Source organism: Salvia splendens, chromosome 4 (assembly GCF_004379255.2).
Source record: "Salvia splendens isolate huo1 chromosome 4, SspV2, whole genome shotgun sequence".
NCBI lineage: Eukaryota > Viridiplantae > Streptophyta > Magnoliopsida > Lamiales > Lamiaceae > Salvia > Salvia splendens.
The window spans coordinates 7,417,259-7,438,400 of record NC_056035.1 but is presented as its reverse complement, the minus strand read 5'-3'; the positions used below and the strand labels follow the sequence as shown (position 1 = coordinate 7,438,400).

The window sequence follows — 21,142 nt, the reverse complement described above, 5'->3', positions numbered from 1 at the left end:
TGAAAATTCTAATCTTTTATATTCCTTCTTTCGTTTTCTTAGTATTATCTACTTTTCAAAAGTTTCAGCTTTTCTTATTCTTTCCTTTTTACTCTAATGAGTGAAAATATTACTATCATAAGTTGTCGTGTGAAAATATTTTTCCCCGTTAGAGTGAAAATGAGGAACATAAGGATTTACTTTTATAAATGAAGAGGAAAAAGAAATTAGAAACTTAAAATGCTATAGTTTTCAATTCTATCGTTTTCTCATATTAAATTACAAATGAAGAAAAAAAACTCAAACTTTGAGTAAAATTAAACGTGTGTAGAAACAATGACCCAATTTTGATTAAAAAGTATGCAGAAAAATAACTCAACTTTGATTAAAATGTACTACATGTAATCTCTTCAGCATCAAATAGGGAAAAATGACTCGAACTTTGATTGAAACGTATGTAAAAAATGACCAACTTTTATTAAAATGTATGTAATCTTAGCTTCACTTGTGCCGACATAGTTGACTCACAGAACTGATTTTAAATTTATAAAATTGTTCCAGAAGTCGGATTTTTTATTGATAAATGAATATAAATTTAAAATTAGGGGGGACTAACTTAATACCGAGACATTTGGCCTCAGATATTAACCATTTTATCGTTAGGCTAACACACGCGCACGGACCATTTTATCGTTAGGCTAACACACGCGCACGGAGTAAGAAAACTTTTATCTACGCATCGAGGTTATATGAAGGCATCAAGAAGATGACATTTCTTCATTAATACAAGGTCTTATCATAATAACTTATTTCAACAATAACTTTATTTTCAATATTTAGCAAATATAGATGTCCAAAAATATTTCTAACTTAAAAAGGACTTAGGCATGGGTTTTAATTTCTACGCTCGTCTGAAATTTAATTGAGAGGCTGTGTTGTACTAAAAACTTATGCCTTAATCCAGATCATTTTTCCAACTGTAGAAAAAAATGGATGTGTTTAGGCCATCCACAACGCTGTTCCTATATCGTTCCTATACCGTTCCTTAAACCACTATTTGAGGACCCCACTGTACTTTTTTACTCCATTCCTTAACTAAGGAACTGCAACCCTCCGTTCCTTAACCGTTCCTTAAATTACTATTCATTCAATTTCATTTTTTTTTTATTTCCAACCCAATTCAATTTAAATAAACACACTTTAAAAAACAAACACACTTTATTAAAAAAACACACAACATTAAAAAAAATTACAACTTAAACGTAAAAAAATAAAAAGCACACAATTAAAATCCTAAAAAAGTAAAAGTACACAATTTTAATAATTTCATCGGACTGGTGGAGCACGTTTACGTCGTTGTTCGACCCGGGGACCCCGAAGTACGCGTGCCAGATCCAAAGGCGGTAGTCGGCAACGGCCTCAAGTATAACGGTTGGGTGGGTGCCTTTGTGGCCGCTCGTGTAGGATCCCTTCCACGCCACCGGGCAATTCTTCCATTGCCAGTGCATGCAATCGACGCTGCCGAGCATCCCGGGGAATCCGTGCACTGTTTCGTGAAGGTTGAGCAGGAACTGACAATCGGTCGTGCTTGGCCTTCGGAGAAATTCGTCGGTGAAGGCTGCCCGGACGCCTTGGCAGAATTTGAGCAAGCACATTCTCCCAGTGCTGTCTCCGATGTGGAGGTATTCGTCGAACATGTCGGCCGTTTGTCCAGTCGCAAGCTGGCGGATTGCTGCAGTACATTTCTGCAGCGTCGTGTGGCTGGGACGGCCGACCGCGTCGAACCCTTCCTGGAAGAACTCTTCCCGGGCTGCCAAAGTATTCGCGATGTGGAGAAATAACGGTTTCCCCATGCGGAAACGGCGACGGAAGTACGTATCTCCCCAAACCGGGTTATCGCAGAAGTAGTCGCGTACTAACCTTGCGGCGGCTTCCTCCCGGTTACGATGGATGTACGTACGGGAGCGTCGTTGGGGTGGCGCGGCTTCTTCCGCCTCCCGTCGTCGATCTTCTTCAAGTGATTGTTCCAATATTTGACGCATTTGTTCATAAGGATCCATTAGTTTGATTAAATTTGGGAGAAGGAAAATATAGTTGATTTGAGATGAAAATTGGGGTGGAAATAGAGAGGAATAGATGTGTGTTTGTGATTGAAATGAGTATGAAATATGAGTATTTATAGAGTAAATAAATAAAATAAAAATTAAAAAAAATAAAAAACGGATATAAAAAAAACGGTCTCATTACCGTTGCAAATTTTTTTTTTTTATTAAATTCGAATTTTTTTAAAAAAAATTAATTATTGCGTCACCGGACGAAGCCCACTCGCGGGGCAGCGAGTGGGCTGCACGCGTCGAATGGGAGGCCGCCACGTCGCCTCGGCGCGTGGCGGAACGTTCCGTTCCGCGTTCCTCCGGAACGGAACGCGGCACGGCATAGGAATGGCGACGGTACGGAACGGCGACGGAACGCACCCCGCAACGCGTGCCGCCGCGGAACCGTTCCGCCGGAACGGCATAGGAACCGCAACGGCACAGCGTTGCGGGTGCCCTTACTTCACTACAAATAAATATGGTACTATTATTGTTGATATCAATTCAAAATTATTTATCTTTTGCAATTAACCCGTTCATAAACTGACTGCCTTTAACACTTGAGATAGAGTGGACATCAGTTTGCTAATTAATGAGTTTTGTTTTAATGCATATTTACGACCTTTACCTCCTAGCAATTGAGGTTATAAAATTATTTTTTCTAGCAACGATGTCTCTTTTCTTAGAGTGTTAGTTCGCATAATGATGATATATATCTATATAAGCTTTTGAGATAATAAATTAATAAAGCTAATACTAATATATTGTACGTCTAGAAATTAAGTGATACTACTACTATAATTTATCTGGTCCACACTTTAGATATTTAACAAGTATCTTAATTTCTCATTAATTATAGCGAGCTATCTTTTTAGGCTGTCTTTGTCAATTGTCACTGATAATCACTAATCAAGGGATAAGTTGATTATCTTAGACATGAATTGATATGTTAATTTGGTCAAATGATTAATCAACGATTAAGTTGATAATGTTAGACAGGTTTGTATGTTAAATTTTAAAAATCCAAAATCCTAATAATTATAATAACATCTATTTTATTAGGATGAACATTAAAACACCTTAGTAATTTTTAATGATATAGAAAGAACATCCAACCTATAAATTATGTGTAGTATACATTGTGAAGGTGTATTAGTTTCTCTATTTTTATTATGAATGGAGTCTTGGTCTCTTATATGATCTGTCGTAAAAAATATTCGAAATGACATTTTTATTTATTTCATGTGAGTAACTGGCATCGTATTTAGTACAAACTCATCCTATATCGGGAGTTTGAGGGAAGTTGGAAGGAGTATATAATTTATGTCCAACCTCAATCAGTTTGAGCCTTTTGGAGTGATCTCCCAAAAACAAATTCGTGTGGGCTTGACAAACTCAATATTAAACTACTGTTGCAGTCGACAATTTTAAAATGTTTTTTTTTCTAATTTTTTAAATTTTATTTTAATTATATACAAAAATCCATATTAATGATCTAAATTATCCAAAGATAAATTTTCAAAGAAAATTTTGAAAATATAATGTCTACTAGTGTCATTTTCTGCGTCCCTGACACTACTAAAAAACTTAACTTTGAAGGACACAAAAATTGAGACGCAATTACTTGCGTTGGGAAATTTTTATAAATAACAATAATTCAGGATGCAAAAGAAAACGTTCCTAAAGTAAGCATAAATTAACTTAACATTTTATTTTTTAGGACGCTTCTATTTGCGTCCTCTAATTTTAGTTGGGACACTAAGAATAAGAATACTTTTTGAAGCATTGGTGATATACTAAAAATACAAATTAGTATCTTTAATTGCATTAATAAAATGTCTTAACGGAATTTTATTTTGTTGCAGTGGCCCATATTGAAAATGATCACCTTGTTGGAAGAGTATTTGCCGCTTCTCTTGCTCCTTGTTTGTTATTTGCCTTAGTCTTGATGGCTCTTGATTGATGTTTTTGGTGGTTAGATGCATGGTTTATACTTTATAGGTTAGCTTTTGATTTCTTTCTCTTTGACTTTTTGCTCTTTTGTTGCCTTCTGTTTTTTAGGTTTGCTTAGTCTTTTGTTATTTTGCGCTTCACCAATCCTTAATGATCTGTGGTTTTTGAATTATGAAAAAAAAACATGCATAATTAGAGATTTAGAGTAGCCGTAACATTGTTATGAATCGGTTTAACATATCAGAATATGATTTGTAAATATACTTACATTTCAACACAAATATTATAATTGGCAAATATTGTAAGGTTAAATGGTATATATTACCATTTTATAAATAACACATACTGACTCCGGAAATTTTCAGTTAAAAGGGTGCTTCATTTATAGAAAATTAAATTTATTTAGAAAAAAATGGTTTTTTTAATTAATAGTAGTAATATAATTTGACTATAGCTCATACTATAAGTAACATTGGGCCCGTGAACTGGTAAAAGTCTGTACTTCACTTAAAAAATGCTTCCATTTTAAAGGTATATTCTACCCATAAACCTTATACTCCATAAAATACCCATAAAATTTAGTTCAAGAGTATATCTTAATTTGTTACTACGTATATTGTATTTATAAAACTGAACGAGTCTCGAATGGAGAAAGTTAGTGGTGGTAATTTGAGAAATTAAGAACAAAAAATTAAATATCTGTAGTGAGGCAGTGTAGTGTGGGTTTGAATTGAAGTTTTATCTTTCATTTAGATAAGAACATAATTATTTTGTAGAAATGCTTTTCTTGGTTTTCCATTCCCATGCGTGGTGCTTGAATTGATAATATGCTATCTATAGTCCTTAATATCACATATTTGGTTAATTGGTTTACTATATAAAGCCACACTATAGTAGAAAATTCCAAAACTATCATCTGTCTTTTTCTATATTTCCAAGGCTGAGGGCTATATTATTAAATTCCACATAATTTAAGATTGATATAGTGTTGCACATATTATTATCACTCAATTTTCCATGATAATAAAACACCTTTTTTCAGCCTTAATTCAACGGGCTCTTACCCATTGAACGGGCTACACAGAAAATTTAAACAACATATCAAATACTAGATTGAACCATTAAATGCTACTAATTCAAACACACCGGGCTACAAACTAGATTGGACCATTAAATGCATTATAAAACCTGCCAAAAAAATGTACATTTCTTTAGGATGAAGTAAATATTATAATACGATGGTCCATAACAAATTAACCTGCATATATAGATTCATTAATTACTTAAATGCAGTAATAAAGACAGCCAAATCAAGAAAATTGTCAAAAACAATTGTATTCCATTCATTTTTCAAGTTGATCCACGTTGTATTTTATGTATTGATTTACTTCTCTAGAACTAGGACAATAATACCAAAAAGGTAGTACTCTACTCCTAGTTCATTTCAAATCTAATTAAGTAAGCTTTTGCAGTAATAAATATTCAACACCTAAAGTATTGGCTAACTTTTCTTATACAGAAAATTAGTCATATATCTCAAGCAAGCGGAAGATGACTTTTGTTAAACTTAAGTTAGAAATTTGCAAAATTCAAGTGAAGTGTTACTAAAAAAGAATGAGATTAAAAGATGGCTAACACCTAATTATCAATATTTAAATTCTTAAATTAGATTTTAATAATAGAATTTTAAAATAGCAAATGATTATAATTTAAAAAATGCTATTTTTCGATTTTTATTTAATTTTCTTCATTTGTTCTCTATAACTATACAACTCTTCGTGAGTCAAACGTTAGAGCATCCACATCGGAGAGCAGACTCCGTCCGTCCGTCCGTGCCGCTGGCAAGGACACGCTTGTCCGCCGTTGCGTTATTGTCGCTGGCATTTTCTTTTTCTTTTTTTTTTAAATCGAAAATAATACCAAAAATTAAAAAAAAAAAATCGGATTCCCAAAAATATACAGATTTTATTACCATTTTTTTTAAATTTTTAAAAAAAAATTTAATCCCAAAATCATATATAAATACACACATTCATCATTCATTTGGGCGGAAGAGCACGGATGCGGGTGTTGTACTCTTGCCTAAGAGCAGGGAGTAAAAGTGGGGCCGGACCCATATCCATGCTCGTTGGCAAGAGCACGGATGTGGATGCTCTTAGTTTTTTATTACCTAAAAAAATATTATGTTTAAAAAACTTTTGTGTGATTCACCATTATTGCTCCCAAGTCAAATAAGTCATTTCACGTTCCTTAATCTCAACAAACTTTTGTGTGATTCGCCACTATTACATTCTGTTACAATTTGGCTTTAACATTATAGCATCCACAACCGTGCTCTTGCCAGCGGCACGGTTGTGGGCCCGGGCGGTACTATTCATGCCTGCTCTCTGGCAAGAGCACAACACCCACAACTGTGCTCTTCCGCAAGGACGAGCACAATTAATATAAAATTCAATTACACAACAACATTTTCATAATACTAAAATTCATTAAAAAAACCACAATAAAAATTACAAATTACAAATAAAATAAAAAGACATAATTAAAATCCTAAAAATTAAAAATTACATAATTAAAATACTAAAAATTAAAAATTACATAATTAAACTCCTAAAAATTAAAAATTACATAATTATTGGCTAATATAACCCGAGGAAGACTACGCATCCGGCGGCACCAACCCCAATTGTTTTTGGAGACCCAATATCATGGACTCGTGCGTTTGAAGTTGCGTGGGGGTCATAGTTGACCTATCGGCCATATTGATAGCCGCTTGGGTTGTCGCTTGGGTTGTCGTCGTTACCGGACATAGTGGTGTTGTAGGGTGTGAGAGGAAGATGAAAATGGATATGAGAGATTGAAGATGAGAATGGAGATGAGAGAATGATGATGAGAATTGTGTAGTGAAAGTGTGAATTTTTGGGAGTGAAATTGGGGGTATTTATAGATGAAAGTGTGTATTTTTGGGGTAAAAAAAATAAAAAAAAATTAAAAAGTGGGGAAAAACGGTTATAAACGGATATAATTTTTTGGGGAAGTGAAAATTTTTTTTTTATTTTTTATCGGGTTTTTTAATAAAAAACCGATTTTTTTTAAAAAAAATAAAAAAATTGTTTGAAACCAACGGCTATGCCGTTGGCGAATGGGAGAGTGACACGTGTGCGTCCGCTGGCACGGACGTGCTCGATACATCGAGCAGCGCCGTGCCAGCGGCGCGGTTGCAGCGGTGGCGGTTCTTCGCCTTGCCGCTGGCACGGACGGCGGTGGCGCCAACCGCCACCGCTGCGGATGCTCTTATAATGTGATTTTGTGTTCATAAATGCTATTGATCATCTATATAAGTCTATAACGTTCACAATCTCATTCCTTAAATCAGTGCTTTACTATACTAGTATTATTTTCCATTTAAAATTATCATTTTTATTCAAATTTAATTAAAATGCAAAATTTATTAGATTTTAAAATTATATTTTATTGAAAATAAAACATACATAATTGAAATCTCAATGTTACACTTTTATTCCAATTTAGTTAAAATGCAAAATTCATTAATTTTTGAAATTACTATATTTTACTGAAAATAAAACTTACCGGAGTACATCATTGAAATCTCATTACACTTTATTGAAAGTCCAAAAAAACCATAATTAAAATCCTAAATTTAGATTTTATTGAAAGCCAAAAATACACACTATTGAAAATGTAAAAGTATTTGTACATTTTAGTGGAAGTGATTAGGGTAAACGCACATCGCGAGAGGATTTTTTCATCTGCTTCTTTACAACTCAACAACTTCTTCCTAAAAAGCTTTCACTTTTTGGTTGTTTCCGATAGCTGGATCCTTCGAAGTGTCGATATACACTTCAAAAATCTTCTAGTTTCCTCTGTCTCACGTGAGTGCCAGATTGATCTTCGATGGTCGTCGGAGACATGGTTTGGATTTTGTCTAACGATTACGTCGAGGCCTCCAACATGTTGGACATATGAGGGATGTAGACATTTTGGGTTGCCAATGGGTGGAGCGTCACATAGCCGGCAGATCCAAAGATGCCCATTGATGCCTACATTGAGACATCTCACATGTCTATTGATTGTCGGCGTTGGACATAATGCAAAAATTTAGAGAGTTTATTGAAGGTAAAAGAGATTTTTAAAATGTGAAAAAAGTCATGAATTATACTCCATAAGATAATAGAAGAAGATATAAGGAATTGAGGGATAACAAAATTAAATTGATAGAAATCCGTTTGATAACATATACTCCATGTTTTTAAATAATGAATTCGATTTTGAATTGAAAATTATTTCGTCAATTAATAAAATTAAAAAATCAAACAAAACAAAGGCAAGTCGCTGATCCATTCCGGAACGGGTGAATCGTTGCGGATGCTCTTTATACAGTAAAATTGTGTGCCACGTGACATATGGGATACCCAATTGCCCATTGGCCTCGAAATAAGATGCGCTGTCAGAAGCGGATTCGTTGACGCATCACATCAAAGTCCGATGATGATGTTGATGTAATACTTAATAATGCCTCCGTTTATCATTAAAATTTCCTCTTTCTGCAAGCTCACCATCTTCCCATAGCTGTAAACAGTCAAGTTCCATTTCTTTCTACTAGTCTAACAACATTTTTAGAAAACTAACAAAACACGAATTTATTTTTATTTATTTATTTGGGCATTTTCCTCCTTTTCGTTGGATGACCGGGGTGATGATGATCAAGGTTGGATTCTTTATTTGCGGTATGAAAATAAAGAGATTGTCTTCATCAATAAATGTCAGATGTTGAGATAATTAAAATTAAAAATAAATCCTTTGTATTATTCCTGTTGCTAAAATATTCTCGGCTCATTCCATTTGTTGAAAGGGTTTCTCTTGTTCTTATTCAGTGTATCTCTCTCTACCTCTACTTCCCCATTGTTGTTTCCAGCTCAATTAACTTCTTCTTCTCCGTACTACTCATTTATTGCGGTCGATTTTGATTTTATCGTTTGTTAGTTTTCCTATTTGGCGTAATCCTGCCCGTATTTGATTAGTCAATTCTTTAAAAAAAAATCTAGGGTTCATAGCTTGTAGCGCCTTGATTGAGCAGCATTTTGATTTCTTGGCTTGTAAAAATTAATTAGGGTTGATAGGGGTCCTCCCCCCAATCTCCTGATCTACAATTTCTCATTTTTTATCCATAAATATCTTGCTTATTTCTCCATATAACTCTCTCATGTTTCTCTTTCTGGGATTCATGGGAGTTGTTCTTTTTTCCTTTTTGTAAAACTTTCCCACAATCAAATTAAAGAGGGGGGGAAATGGTGAGAGGGAAGGTGGAAATGAAGCGCATTGAAAACCCAACAAGCAGGCAGGTGACCTTTTCAAAGCGCAGAAATGGGCTATTGAAGAAGGCGTATGAGCTCTCAGTGCTCTGCGATGCAGAAGTCGCTTTGATCATCTTCTCTCAAAAAGGAAGACTTTATGAGTTTTCAAGCTCCAAGTGAGTTATCTTATGCTCTTCCACTCATTTTTAATCATAAGACTACCATTTTTTTCTTCATCTTCTTGCAATTAAGTCGGATTTTAATTATTTAATGTTCTTGATTAACTTTGATCAGTGTGCACTTGTTTTTGCTTTTAATTCCACTTGCTATTGTACTACTCTTATTCACTTGTGGTTCTATCTCTATGATGATTCAAATATTGACTCAGTACATTTGGGACAGTAATTTCTCTCAATATGGCTGTGTGCCTAGGTACTTTTTTCAGAAAATAAGGGTCTAATATCAAATTTTACTACTAGTATCTAGTATAAGGAGTGAGGAAAATGATCGGAGTACTATTTATTGCCTTATTGGAGTTTACCATAGTATTTTATCAACTTGAATAAAATTAAATTAGGTTACAAGTTCGAAACGTTTGCATGTTTTGGAATTCTCATGCGTAATTTGGAGCATCAATAACATTAGATTGGTTTCTAGAATTTAGTTCAAGAGTGGCCTAAATGATTATGATGAATATTTTATTTGTACTTGCTATAAATTGAGTGGGGTAGTTGCATTAATTTACATGTTTCCTGAGCATTTTACCTGCTGAAATATGCGTATTAGCACTCAATCAAATGACAAAATCTGCCGTTAACTAGGATGATTTTTTATGAGCCATTACTGCCTATGTCTATTCACATACTAAACTAATTTATGAGCTATCATTATTGTACTTAACCTTCGAAACTTGGTTGGTTTTAGGTTTATATGGTGTGCACGGTAACTAGATTTCAATTTTTTCCAACATTAATTGTACACTTAGACTAGGTAGCTGGCTGAATAAGTAACAAGTTTTCATATGTATTTGCTACCAACTTCTGCTACATTACATCTGACCACAGTTCTTGAAAATTATCTGAGTTCTTGAGCACACTGTTTTGAAGCTGCGCATGGTTTGGTATGTGATTATTTCAATTGCAGAGGGAGGGAGTATTTTTTTGGTTGTAAAGTTTCCACTTTATTCAATATTCTAATCACGGACGGAGGGAGTATCACTTTTTAAGTTTTACCTTGATTATTTGGTTGCCTTTGGTGCTAGATAGGTAAACTAAATATGCATGAAGTCACTTATTTCTCACTTTTTAAGATATTGGTATCTGAACTTTGAATTTTATCATTTTAATTACCAAACAATAAAAGTGTAGAATAGCAATAATAGAATTTAATTAGCAATTGAAATAGGTAGGTATGCTTATACAGCTATATATCTCTAGAAAATGTAAGGTTAGAGAGAGATTATGGTTTACCAATATCAATTGATAAAAAGATCAGAGAACATGATAAAAACCAGTGCCAGTTATATGTTTAGTAGCAATATATAGTTAGGTATCTACAAGTATAATTTTCTGGTATTTTCCTATTCATTTATCCTCTTTATCTTTTTTTGTAAATACCATGCTTAATACTGTATGTGGCTGTAATTTCATATTTTCATTATGCTTTTAAGCAACGGTATATATCTATTTATATAGGACTTGAGATCAACAATTCCACTTTTGGTGTCTCATCTTGTGTTTCACATTGTTTTTCATCAATTTATTTTTCAGACCAAATATACAATTCTTAATTAGCTAGGGTTCGTTATATGCATTTAGGATTTATATTTATTTATAAATATTATACTTTCCATTCTTATTTATTACTCCCTCCGCACCTTAAATTTGGTCATATTCTGACCGAGCATGGATTTTAAGAAATATAATAGAAAGTGGATTGAAAAAGTTAGTGGAAAGTAGGTTCTACTTTAAATATTAGTTTTATAATAAAATGTGACTGTGAATGAGTTAGTGGAATGTATGTGCACTACCAAAAATGGTAAAAAAAATGAAATGTGACAAATTTTATGAAACAGATGAAAATAAAAATATGTGACAAATTTTCAAGGATAGATGGAGTAATTTATTATTGCAATTTCAAATATAGGGTACATACTACTTTCATATTTGTAAAAAATTTATTTGAAATGGAGTAGGATATTTAATACTAGTAAGACATGAGTAATTTGAACTAAAAAAAAGCTATGGGACAGAATTTAACCACTTATATATAATCTAAGTATATGCAATGACCAATAAAAACCTCCTACTTTCACCTACATTTCAATACTGTTATTTTATCTCACCACATCTAATTTTGTCTATCATTTTTAGCATGCAGAAGTCAATAGAGAAATACCTTGAACGTGCCAGAGAAGAGCGGGGCAATGAAGTTGAACAACGCATGAAGGTTTGTTAAATTATTATTGCAATTCTATATTTATATCTGAATGTCTATCAAAACTATATACGACTCTTCATTAATTAACATGAATGATGGAGGAAATTAGTTGGAGTGGTTTGGAAGTATTTGTTATACTACACACTAATTAAATTATATTGAATCTCAATGAAGGGTTGGAATGCCACTATCAAGACCAAAATATATGCAAGTTGTGATCCTTTCTTTTAAAGGCTCATATGCTACACCAATAACAATGAGCATACATTAATTTAGAAGATCCCTTTTCTCCTTACTTTAATAAATGAAACTGGATCTTGTTTGAACTACAGTCTACAAGTGTGTGCATTCAAGGCTTTGACATATGAACCATACATTTCAAACTTTTTTTATATATGAATAAATCAAAATATTCCCTAGCCTCATGGCTTATTCAATAGCATACTTTATATTAATACAGTTGCAGTATTTAAAGCATGAAGCAGCGTTGATGAAGAAGAAGATAGAGCTACTAGAGAATTCCCAAAGGTTGTCTTGTCTTCTTAACCTCTTCTCTTCTTTCACAAGTTGTAAAAAGTTGCTTCCTTCAAATTAAATCACTAGCTATTTATTATATTTGGATGAAACAGGAAGCTTTTAGGGCAAAATCTTGGAGCTTATTCATTGCAAGAGCTCCACGACACCGAAAACCAGCTCCAGCGAAGCCTACACAATGTCAGGGCCAGAAAGGTAATTTAATCATACCATTTGATCAAGGCTGATGATCTATGTGTAAACCAGCTCTATCTAATCTAGTACTATACTTTTTCTTGCTTATTTTCTAGGCTCAACTATTCCAAGAGGAAACAGAAAAACTACTTGCAAAGGTATGATCGTGTTGGCTTCTATAGACACATTGTCATTTGATAAGCATCATAAATTTTTAATATACTTGATTTGCAATTTCAGGAGAAGTTTTTGTTGGAAGAAAATTCCAAGTTGCGCCAAAAGGTAACTTTGTTACATCATATATACTCCATGTTGGATTTTAAAGTTTAAATTAACTTAAAATATGGAATGATTGTGCAGTGTGAAGTGAGGGAAGCAGAAAGAGGGAGTCAGAGCCAAACCACCCTGAGCTCTGAGGTTGTGACCGAGTTGTTCATCGGCCCACCAACTACAAGGAAGGCCCAAGATTTCTGAACTTTTACTTACAAATAATAATGCTTTTTTCTTCTTATGGCATACATATTTACCAGTATATTTATCGTAAATATATACGTTAAGCAATAAGTGTATTTTGTTGTTCAATATATAAATGGGCCATTAGAACTAGCAAAATAGAATGTGACATGACATCCAATTGTAATGGGATATTTCATTGTTCAATAAGGGATTGGACATCCTAAGATTTATTGGGCCATTGCGGGCTGGAAATTCATTTGGATACAATCTTTAATCTACTTTTTCTCACTATATTACATATTGTGCCATAATTCAACTCCATGGAAAAATTAACAATAGAAATATTTTCAACTCTAGGTTTGATTGAATATTGATTTTTTTGGAAAACTGATTTGAAAGATAGTGAGAGGTCTAAGTGTTGGGTTCTGAGTTTTCAAACAAGTCAAAATACTTGTTTATTTATGTGTTTAATTATAATACTATTGTCAGATAATACACAAAACAGCACATGACTTTTTAAATTGGTCACACAATATGAGGTTTTAATATGTTCTGATTTAAGAAATTGGATCCACCTTCTGCTTGTTCACTCTCTACCAAATACTCAATTACTTGCTCAGATTTTGAATTGGATAATCTGCAATCAACACACCCAAATCAGCTAAAACATAGCCATCAGCACTAGAAAATTGAATTGATTGCATGAGTTTGAAAAGGAAAAGTGGTATTAAAATATGGTCACACAAGAACATGGTGATGCACCCCAAATTATAGAAAACATCTTGTGATATAACTGACACAATCCTCCGTGAAATTTGGACATAGTAGTTGGTAAGAGATGTCAATAATTCATTTTCATATAATTGATTAGAGGGTGATATTGATACATGAAGTAGTGGTTTGGGTACCTCAAACTTTGTTTGCTTCGAAAAAGGCTAAAATGGCACGTATGCATATATGTGGGATTTGCTGTTATTGAATGTTTGTACTCTAATCTTTCATTCCATCGCACCTACCTTATCTTACATTTCATGTACTCAAAATTCACAGTTTTAAATTTTTTGCACTTGTTTGTATGAACATATACTTCATTAGTATCCTTCAAAGTGACACCTTTTTTAAAAAAATGTCTCTAACCTTTTCAAAAAATATAAATATCACTTTCATTATTTTATTATCTCTTTGGTTAATATACAGAACAATATGGAGTATTACATAAAATCTTGTGTAAGAAAAATGCTCCACTTCAAACCTAATTAAGAACACATATGTTTCAATCTTTTGATGTGTAGTATATACTAAATATTCTACGTTTTATATAATTTAGATTATGATGGCTTTTGTCTCTCAATGATTTTTAATATAGAGTATGTACATTAATTTATCTCGATTTACACCTTTACGAGTTATGAAGCCTTCGGTAGTTAAAGAGAAAGTAAAGAAAATATCGATGAACGTTGAAATTCGAAAAGAAGCTTTTTATGTTACGTAGGAATTGTTGGCAATAGAAACTAAAAATATAATATATAACTGTCTCACATCGGTGTCAAGAGAAAACTGAAACTAGTATATAAGTCTCATGGGCCCCTCCTCCTATCACCAATTGGTTTTAGGATGGAACCCATGGATTTCTATCAGGAATACCAATCAAATTAGTCACGAATCAACTCTATTTGGATTGTGAGCTATAAGGTGCAGTAATCAAAATATAATTTTATCATGTTAGAAATTTTCGACCTTAACCCTAATCGTTCAAGTTTTGGGGTTGCCTAACAGGCTACTTGAAAGCTGCTAACATGTATTGATATTAAATACTACTCCCTCCGTCCACAAAAATAGGATACATTGTGAATGACACGAGTTTTAATGTGAAATTGGTAAAGTAAAAGAGAAAGGATAAAAGTAAGAGAGAAGTAGTGTTAGTGGAACGTGGAGTCCATATTATTAGTAAAAAAGAAGGGAACAAAGTAAGAGAGAAGTAGTGTTAGTGGAATGTGGGGTCCATATTATTAGTAAGAGAGAAGGGAAAAAGTAAGAGAGAAGTTGTTGAAAACTTTCATTTTTTAAATGTGCTCTACTTTTTGTGGACATCCAAAAATGACAAATGTGCTATATTTTTCGTGGATAAATGAGAGTATAAAATAAAAAGATAATCGCACATAAGTTCAATCTACCAGGCTGGTCCTACTTAGAGTTATAATTTTTATTGCTATGCATTTTTAACTTTAACACTCTAAATTTAGCGAACTGTTCATATCAATCCATAAGTTTCGGACCGTACAGAAATATCTAGACATATGAAGTGAATTGCAAGTCATTATTTTACATAAATAAGAGTGGGGATGGCACATACAACCAATCTTAGCTTAAATTTTTTTTGAAAAGTTGTGACGTTGGAAAAAAGATCCTCTAAAAAAGAAAAACAAAAGAATAATCAATTAATCATATTAATAAATTTGAAAAAGGAATAAATGACAGGAAAAGGGAACAGTGGTCCTACAGAAATTCTAAATGTTAGTAGCTATGGACTATGTATGGGGACGTGGATCACTAATGCTCGATCACATCGCCCCTCACACCACACGACTCTCATGATGGGACATACATACTTATATCAATCCTATTATCTTTTACTGTTTTTATTTATTTTTTAAGGTACAAATTGATTGTTTTTACATTTTAATTAGTATAATTTTCTATTACCTCCATTTTCTAAATATAGAAACTTTTGAAACAATATAAGTTTAAATGTAAAATTGATAAAATAAAAAAGAGATAGAAAGGAAAAAGTATTTTAGTGGACAATATGTCTCATATCATAGAGAGAAATAACTACGCAAGAAAGAAAGAGTTTCTATTTTTAAAAAATGGAGAAAATAGTATGCGTTATAAAACAGTGCTTCTTCCGTCCTATAAAAATATGAATATTTGAAATGGCACAGAAATTAATGTGCAATTGGTCAAGTAAGAAAGTGGTAGAGAAGAATAGTTAAATTATTGTTAGTGAATAGTGAGATCTACATTATTATTAGTGTTTAATAAGTTGTAATGGTTGGTTATAGTGATATAAGTTGTAAATAAATTGATGTGTATAAATAATGAGGTGGAGAAAACTTGCCATGTATGGAAATATCCATAATTTTATAAGACAAACGGAAATAGAAAGTGTACAAATTCGTGTGGAACATAAGAAAGTAGTATCTACTAGGACTCTAGGAGCGTTATGTTATTTGAATAATAAAAATTGAGTCTTGAAGCCAAACAACACATTAGACTATTATGGATAAATAATTTGTTGTTGCAAATCAGAGCCGGTGAGCAAAGATTAGGGAGAAGAGGTGGAAGTTATTTCTAAGCTATTGATTACTCCGTTTCAGAAAAGGTGGTGGTGTGTTGGAAAAAGATAAGCAAAATTTTCAGTCTTGAATTCAATTAAACCAATCCTCACATTAAAAATAAAGAAAAATAATAAAACAATATGGAGGTATTAACAGCTTTTCTTGTGGTGTGATTACATTAATTAGATTCTGTGCTGTGCGTCCAATATATTAAGATTTAAGATATACTAGTAAAACAACACAAGATTCAAATAGATTAGATTGGAAACACTGACTTATTAACGGTCATGTAGTGGCGAAATTTGAAAAAATATTATTGTAAAGAAATGTGGTGGTGGTGAGGCATATTGATAATATTGCAGATCCCAATCCTTAAAATTATGGCACACGCACATGACACACACACAATATTGATTCATCCCTTCTACAAATATAAATCCAAGAAAGAGAGCGTGGTCATTTCGTCATCCTTCCTATTCCCAAGACCACCAAACAGAGAGACTGAGGCCCCCCCTCTCTACAAATAATAATTAACTGTTTCATTACCATATGCATATTTAGTTACTATATTTTTAAGTGAGTATCTCCATCACCACTGCGCCCCCCTCCCTCTCTTCCTCATTTTCTGCGCTTGTCTCATTCATTCATGGGCAGAGAGTGGCTTTACTGGATTGGCGGCACCTCCTCCAGAAGGCGGAGGGCCAAGCAGGAGGAGAGCACCTCCGCCGGTTGCATGTGTGCCGTTTTTCAGCTCTTCGATATCCCTCTCAATCACCAACATTCCCTTCATCCTTTTCTTCAACAAGAAGCCACCACATTTCAACTTAAAGGTATCATCTTTTCCCCTCTCTTTCTCAACACTCACAAACACACAGTAGTAGTAGTAGTAGTTGTAGTAGTAAAAATATATCTGTGTCCATGCAGGAGTGGAGGCGCCAAGAAACAGCTTGGAGCTGGAGGAGCCGCCCCCCATTAAACAAGAAGACAATTCAAATTTCCCAGTAAGTACTACTCCTAATACAATAGAAATGAAACCTGAGTTCATTAGTTTCCATTTCAAGAGCTGAAATTGTAAGGTTTAGGGAGGGATACAGATCAAAACAAGAGCATCGATTTCAAGAAAAGAGGATTCCGAGAGCATTGATTCACCCTCAACGAAGACCCCAAATCTTGTAGCCAGGCTAATGGGGCTTGATTTGCTTCCAGAAAGCAACAACAGCTCCCCTTCATTCTACTCTCCGAATTCCAAACCCGCAGCAAAATCCCATCTCAATAAAACCAGATGCTTCTACGACGACGACATCAAAGTCGGCGCTCGCTCTCTGCCGGAGACCCCCAGAATGGAGTACCACCGCCTCTCTCTGCAAATTAGCAAAGACAACAGCAAAACCAACGATGAATTCAAAAGCCCAAGGTCCAGATTCCGACAGCAGCAGCAGGATGAGAACAGAAGCCCGGGACATTACGCGAAGCAGATTTTGAAGCAAGTTAAAGAGAGCGTGAGCAGAAGAGTGGGGCTCGTCGACATCACCAACACAAACAGAGACGAAATCCGAAGAGATCAAAATCTCATCACCAAACACTCCAACAAGAATTCCATCGCCGCCAATGACGGCAAGCAATCATCGCCCAAGTTGAGGATTTCAGATACCAACAAAAGTCCAAGAAACTCAACTTCTTCCGACACTAATCCGCCACCACCGCCCAAGCCTAAGCATCACCCTCCTCACAAGGAAAACAGAAAAATGGGGGTGAAAATAGGCCCAAAATCAAGCGATCAAGCCATCAGAAACAAGAAAGAAGAGGCATTTATCCGATCGCCGGCGCCAAACAAAATGATCTCTTCGGAGAAGAAGAAGAAGAAGAAGAAGTCCAAGAAAGCTCCATTGTCGAGTGAGCTCATTCACTTAAGTGGTCCCACAATTGTGCCGGTCAAGAAAGGCCCTTCCCCTCCTGCAACTAAACTACCTCAAAAACAGGTATTCAAGGCTCTCTGTTTTTTTTCACCATTTTTTATGGCTTTCTTGTTCATATCTGCAGCCTTTTTTTTGGAAAGATTATACCTTCCGATAAAATACAATACACCTACTCATTTTCAAGCCCCAATCCATACATGCTAAATCACAAAATTGTTAGCTTTTCTGGTCAAAAGGGTCATTGCTTGTTTATTCTTTAAGTACTCCATATGTTTTTACTCGATAACACAAGTGGAGTATTTAGGTAAATCATAAAAAACGCGGAAATCATGAACAAATTTAGGCTAGAAAATTCCAAAAATACATGTCGTTGTCATATCAAAGTAATGATTTTTATTTGCATTAATAATTTTAAATAGTCAAAACTAATTTAGGTTTTTTGGGTTGCAGCAGCAGCAGCCACAGGTATCAGATGCTCTTTCATCGAAAAGGAACACACAGTTATCTAGTTATACGAGCCGGTCGTACAAGCAGCCGGATAAAATATTCGCCACCGCGCCAGGCCCCGCGGAGGACTACAGAGGCTACATCCAGAAAATCCTCAAACGCTCCGGCATAATCGACAAATTAACCCCGCTAACCCTAGGCAAATGGCACACCCCTTCCCACCCCTTGGATCCCTCAATTTTTTACTACCTCGAGCTCTTCCACCCCGCCGCCGCCGTCCTCAGCCGCCGCTGCAACCGGAAGCTGATTTTCCAGCTGGTGGACGAGATCCTGGCTGATATTTTGAGGCCGCACTTAGATTACAAGCCCTGGATTCATAAATCTCCGCCCGATCAATTCTCTTTGGTCGATGATCTGTGTGAGAGGATTGGGAATTTTCCGGGCAAGGACTGTCAGGTGCTTGAAGATATCGATTTATTGGTGGAGAAGGATCTCAGGAAGACGGCGGTGAACGGGTATTTTGAGGAGGAAGGGGAACGGTTGGTGCGTGAGGTGGAAGGTGAGATTGTGGAGCGGTTACTCATTGAAACGGTGGCGGACGGAGTCCGTACGGAGAGGCAGAGGAGGTGGGCGGCACGTGACCAGATTCCACGTCAGGGAATCATCCACGTGGCTTAATGGATTCTTGTAGTATAAAATTACCAATAACTACTTTTTTTTTAAAATCTATATACTATGTTGGTTTTTTTTGTTAATCTCAAGCTCACTTATTATGATTAATGTACTTAATTAAATTCCTAGCTATGAATCATAAGGTTGTGTTAACTGCAAAATTAGTTTTAAAATACACAATGCAAAATACTACGGAGGTCAATGTTAGGTAACATGAAGTTTATTACTAGTAATTTGTTTTTAGTTCATTTAAAAAAAATCTGTGTAATGGTATTTAAATAAGTTCTCCACTGATCAAACTCCATGAATAATATACTCCTACTTAATTAAGAAAATACATTCTAATTAAATTTTACAAACTTTAGCTAAAATGTGTATCGTACATTTAGAAGTGCACAAATTTCCATCCAACGTATATACACACAAATGTGAGTGTCTCATGCATATATACCCTAGCACAACAGCAGTGCAGCATACTACTGATTTATTAATACAAAAGATTCAAATTGATTTGTTTGTTTCTGTAAAAGTAAATAACGTTGGGAGAAATAAATAAATACCAAAATAGATGAGTTTTGAGAAAATTTTATGAACCTAAAATTATCCAAGCGCTTTTATGAATTACTTTTCCTCAAAAGTGGGCACAAAATGAAGAATCATGAGCATATGATTCTCAATTTATGGAAAGATGAGCTAGCACCAATATACAGATATAGTCCAACCTCAATAAAATCTCTAGTAGAAAAGATAGAAAGTTGATTTTCTCCCAATAAATTCTGATTTAAAAACCTTACTTTTTCACTTTTTTGTGTCCAGCAATGAAATCTACTTTTATGTTGAGGCCCTTTTATCGTATAGAAGGAAAGACAGAATACAAAACATCGTGTCATCTCAAAATAAGGATGTATTCTTTCTTAAACGATTGCATTATTTATATTGATGCAGAGTAATTAGTTGATTTATTAAAAAAGAAGCGTATAAATAGGTTTGGTGTATATGCGTTGACTAATTTTTAAATTCACAAGTTATCCAGGTTGCTACTTGCTATCATAAAACATCAATTTCTTAAAACTTTTTTATTTAAAAAAAAACTATACTAGTATATTTTAATTTGAATTTGTTGAAGATATAAAAGGGAGGAAAAGCACTCACCAATTTGAAATTGGGGATAAGCCCGACCAGACACAAAGCACAGTTATCTCATAATTATAATTAGGAAGGAATATTTTTTTAGTCCACCAACTTTGTCAAAGTATCATTTTAGGTCCGTGAATTTTGAAAATATCATTTTAGGTCTGTTAACTACAAGTTAATATCATTTGAGGTATTTTGAACTTTTTCCGGACGAAAATGCCCTTAAGGCCTTCAAAGGGCAATTTGAACAATTGTTTCGCCACTCATCTTGCGTCAAACACCTAAAGTCCAATAATTTTTTTACTACTATTTAATTGAATTTAAATATAATTAAAATTTTCCGTAAAAAATGGTACTATGTGTTAATTTTTCAATTATTAGATGACCAATTATATAGGGATAGTGAATTGGGACTTGATACTTTATTTTATTTTTTCAATCTAAACTCCATTTTAAGAAGTTACTATAGGTGACTTGTGAATTATACTTAGTTTATTTATCTTGAAATTAGTATTAATTTGGATGGTCATTCGGAGTATTATTTATATGAATTTCAGAATGGAGATCAATTACCATCCAAATTGAATTTAATTATAAAAATTTGCCGTTAAAAATTGTTGGACTATAGGCTTTTGGCGCAAGATGAGTGGCGAAAGAATTGTCCAAATTGCCATTGAAGACCCTAAGGGCAT

The 21,142-nt window shown here is 34.1% G+C and overlaps 2 protein-coding genes across 5 annotated transcripts; both read left to right on the top strand.

The window, feature by feature from the left end:
• Window positions 1–8,614: 8,614 nt before the first annotated feature.
• Window positions 8,615–13,195, top strand: LOC121797630 (MADS-box protein AGL42-like). 2 transcript variants are annotated; one of them, XM_042196269.1, is made up of 7 exons: window positions 8,615–9,516; window positions 11,713–11,788; window positions 12,246–12,307; window positions 12,409–12,508; window positions 12,604–12,645; window positions 12,728–12,769; window positions 12,848–13,195. In XM_042196269.1, the coding sequence occupies exons 1-7, from the start codon at window positions 9,335–9,337 to the stop codon at window positions 12,959–12,961; spliced, it is 618 nt and encodes a 205-aa protein (XP_042052203.1). In that variant the 5' UTR covers window positions 8,615–9,334; the 3' UTR covers window positions 12,962–13,195. The 2 variants fall into 2 exon arrangements, with proteins under 2 accessions (XP_042052203.1, XP_042052202.1); XM_042196268.1 differs by having other exon boundaries at window positions 8,618–9,516; window positions 12,240–12,307.
• Window positions 13,196–16,605: 3,410 nt separating this feature from the next.
• On the top strand, window positions 16,606–19,399 carry LOC121797646. Of its 3 annotated transcripts, XM_042196284.1 has the most exons (5): window positions 16,733–16,857; window positions 16,936–17,111; window positions 17,206–17,282; window positions 17,364–18,260; window positions 18,648–19,399. In XM_042196284.1, exons 2-5 carry the CDS (start codon window positions 17,015–17,017, stop codon window positions 19,320–19,322), a joined length of 1,746 nt encoding a protein of 581 aa, XP_042052218.1. In that variant the 5' UTR covers window positions 16,733–16,857; window positions 16,936–17,014; the 3' UTR covers window positions 19,323–19,399. The 3 variants fall into 3 exon arrangements, with proteins under 3 accessions (XP_042052217.1, XP_042052216.1, XP_042052218.1); XM_042196283.1 differs by having other exon boundaries at window positions 16,606–17,111; window positions 18,651–19,399; XM_042196282.1 differs by having other exon boundaries at window positions 16,609–17,111.
• The last annotated feature ends 1,743 nt before the right edge of the window (window positions 19,400–21,142 follow it).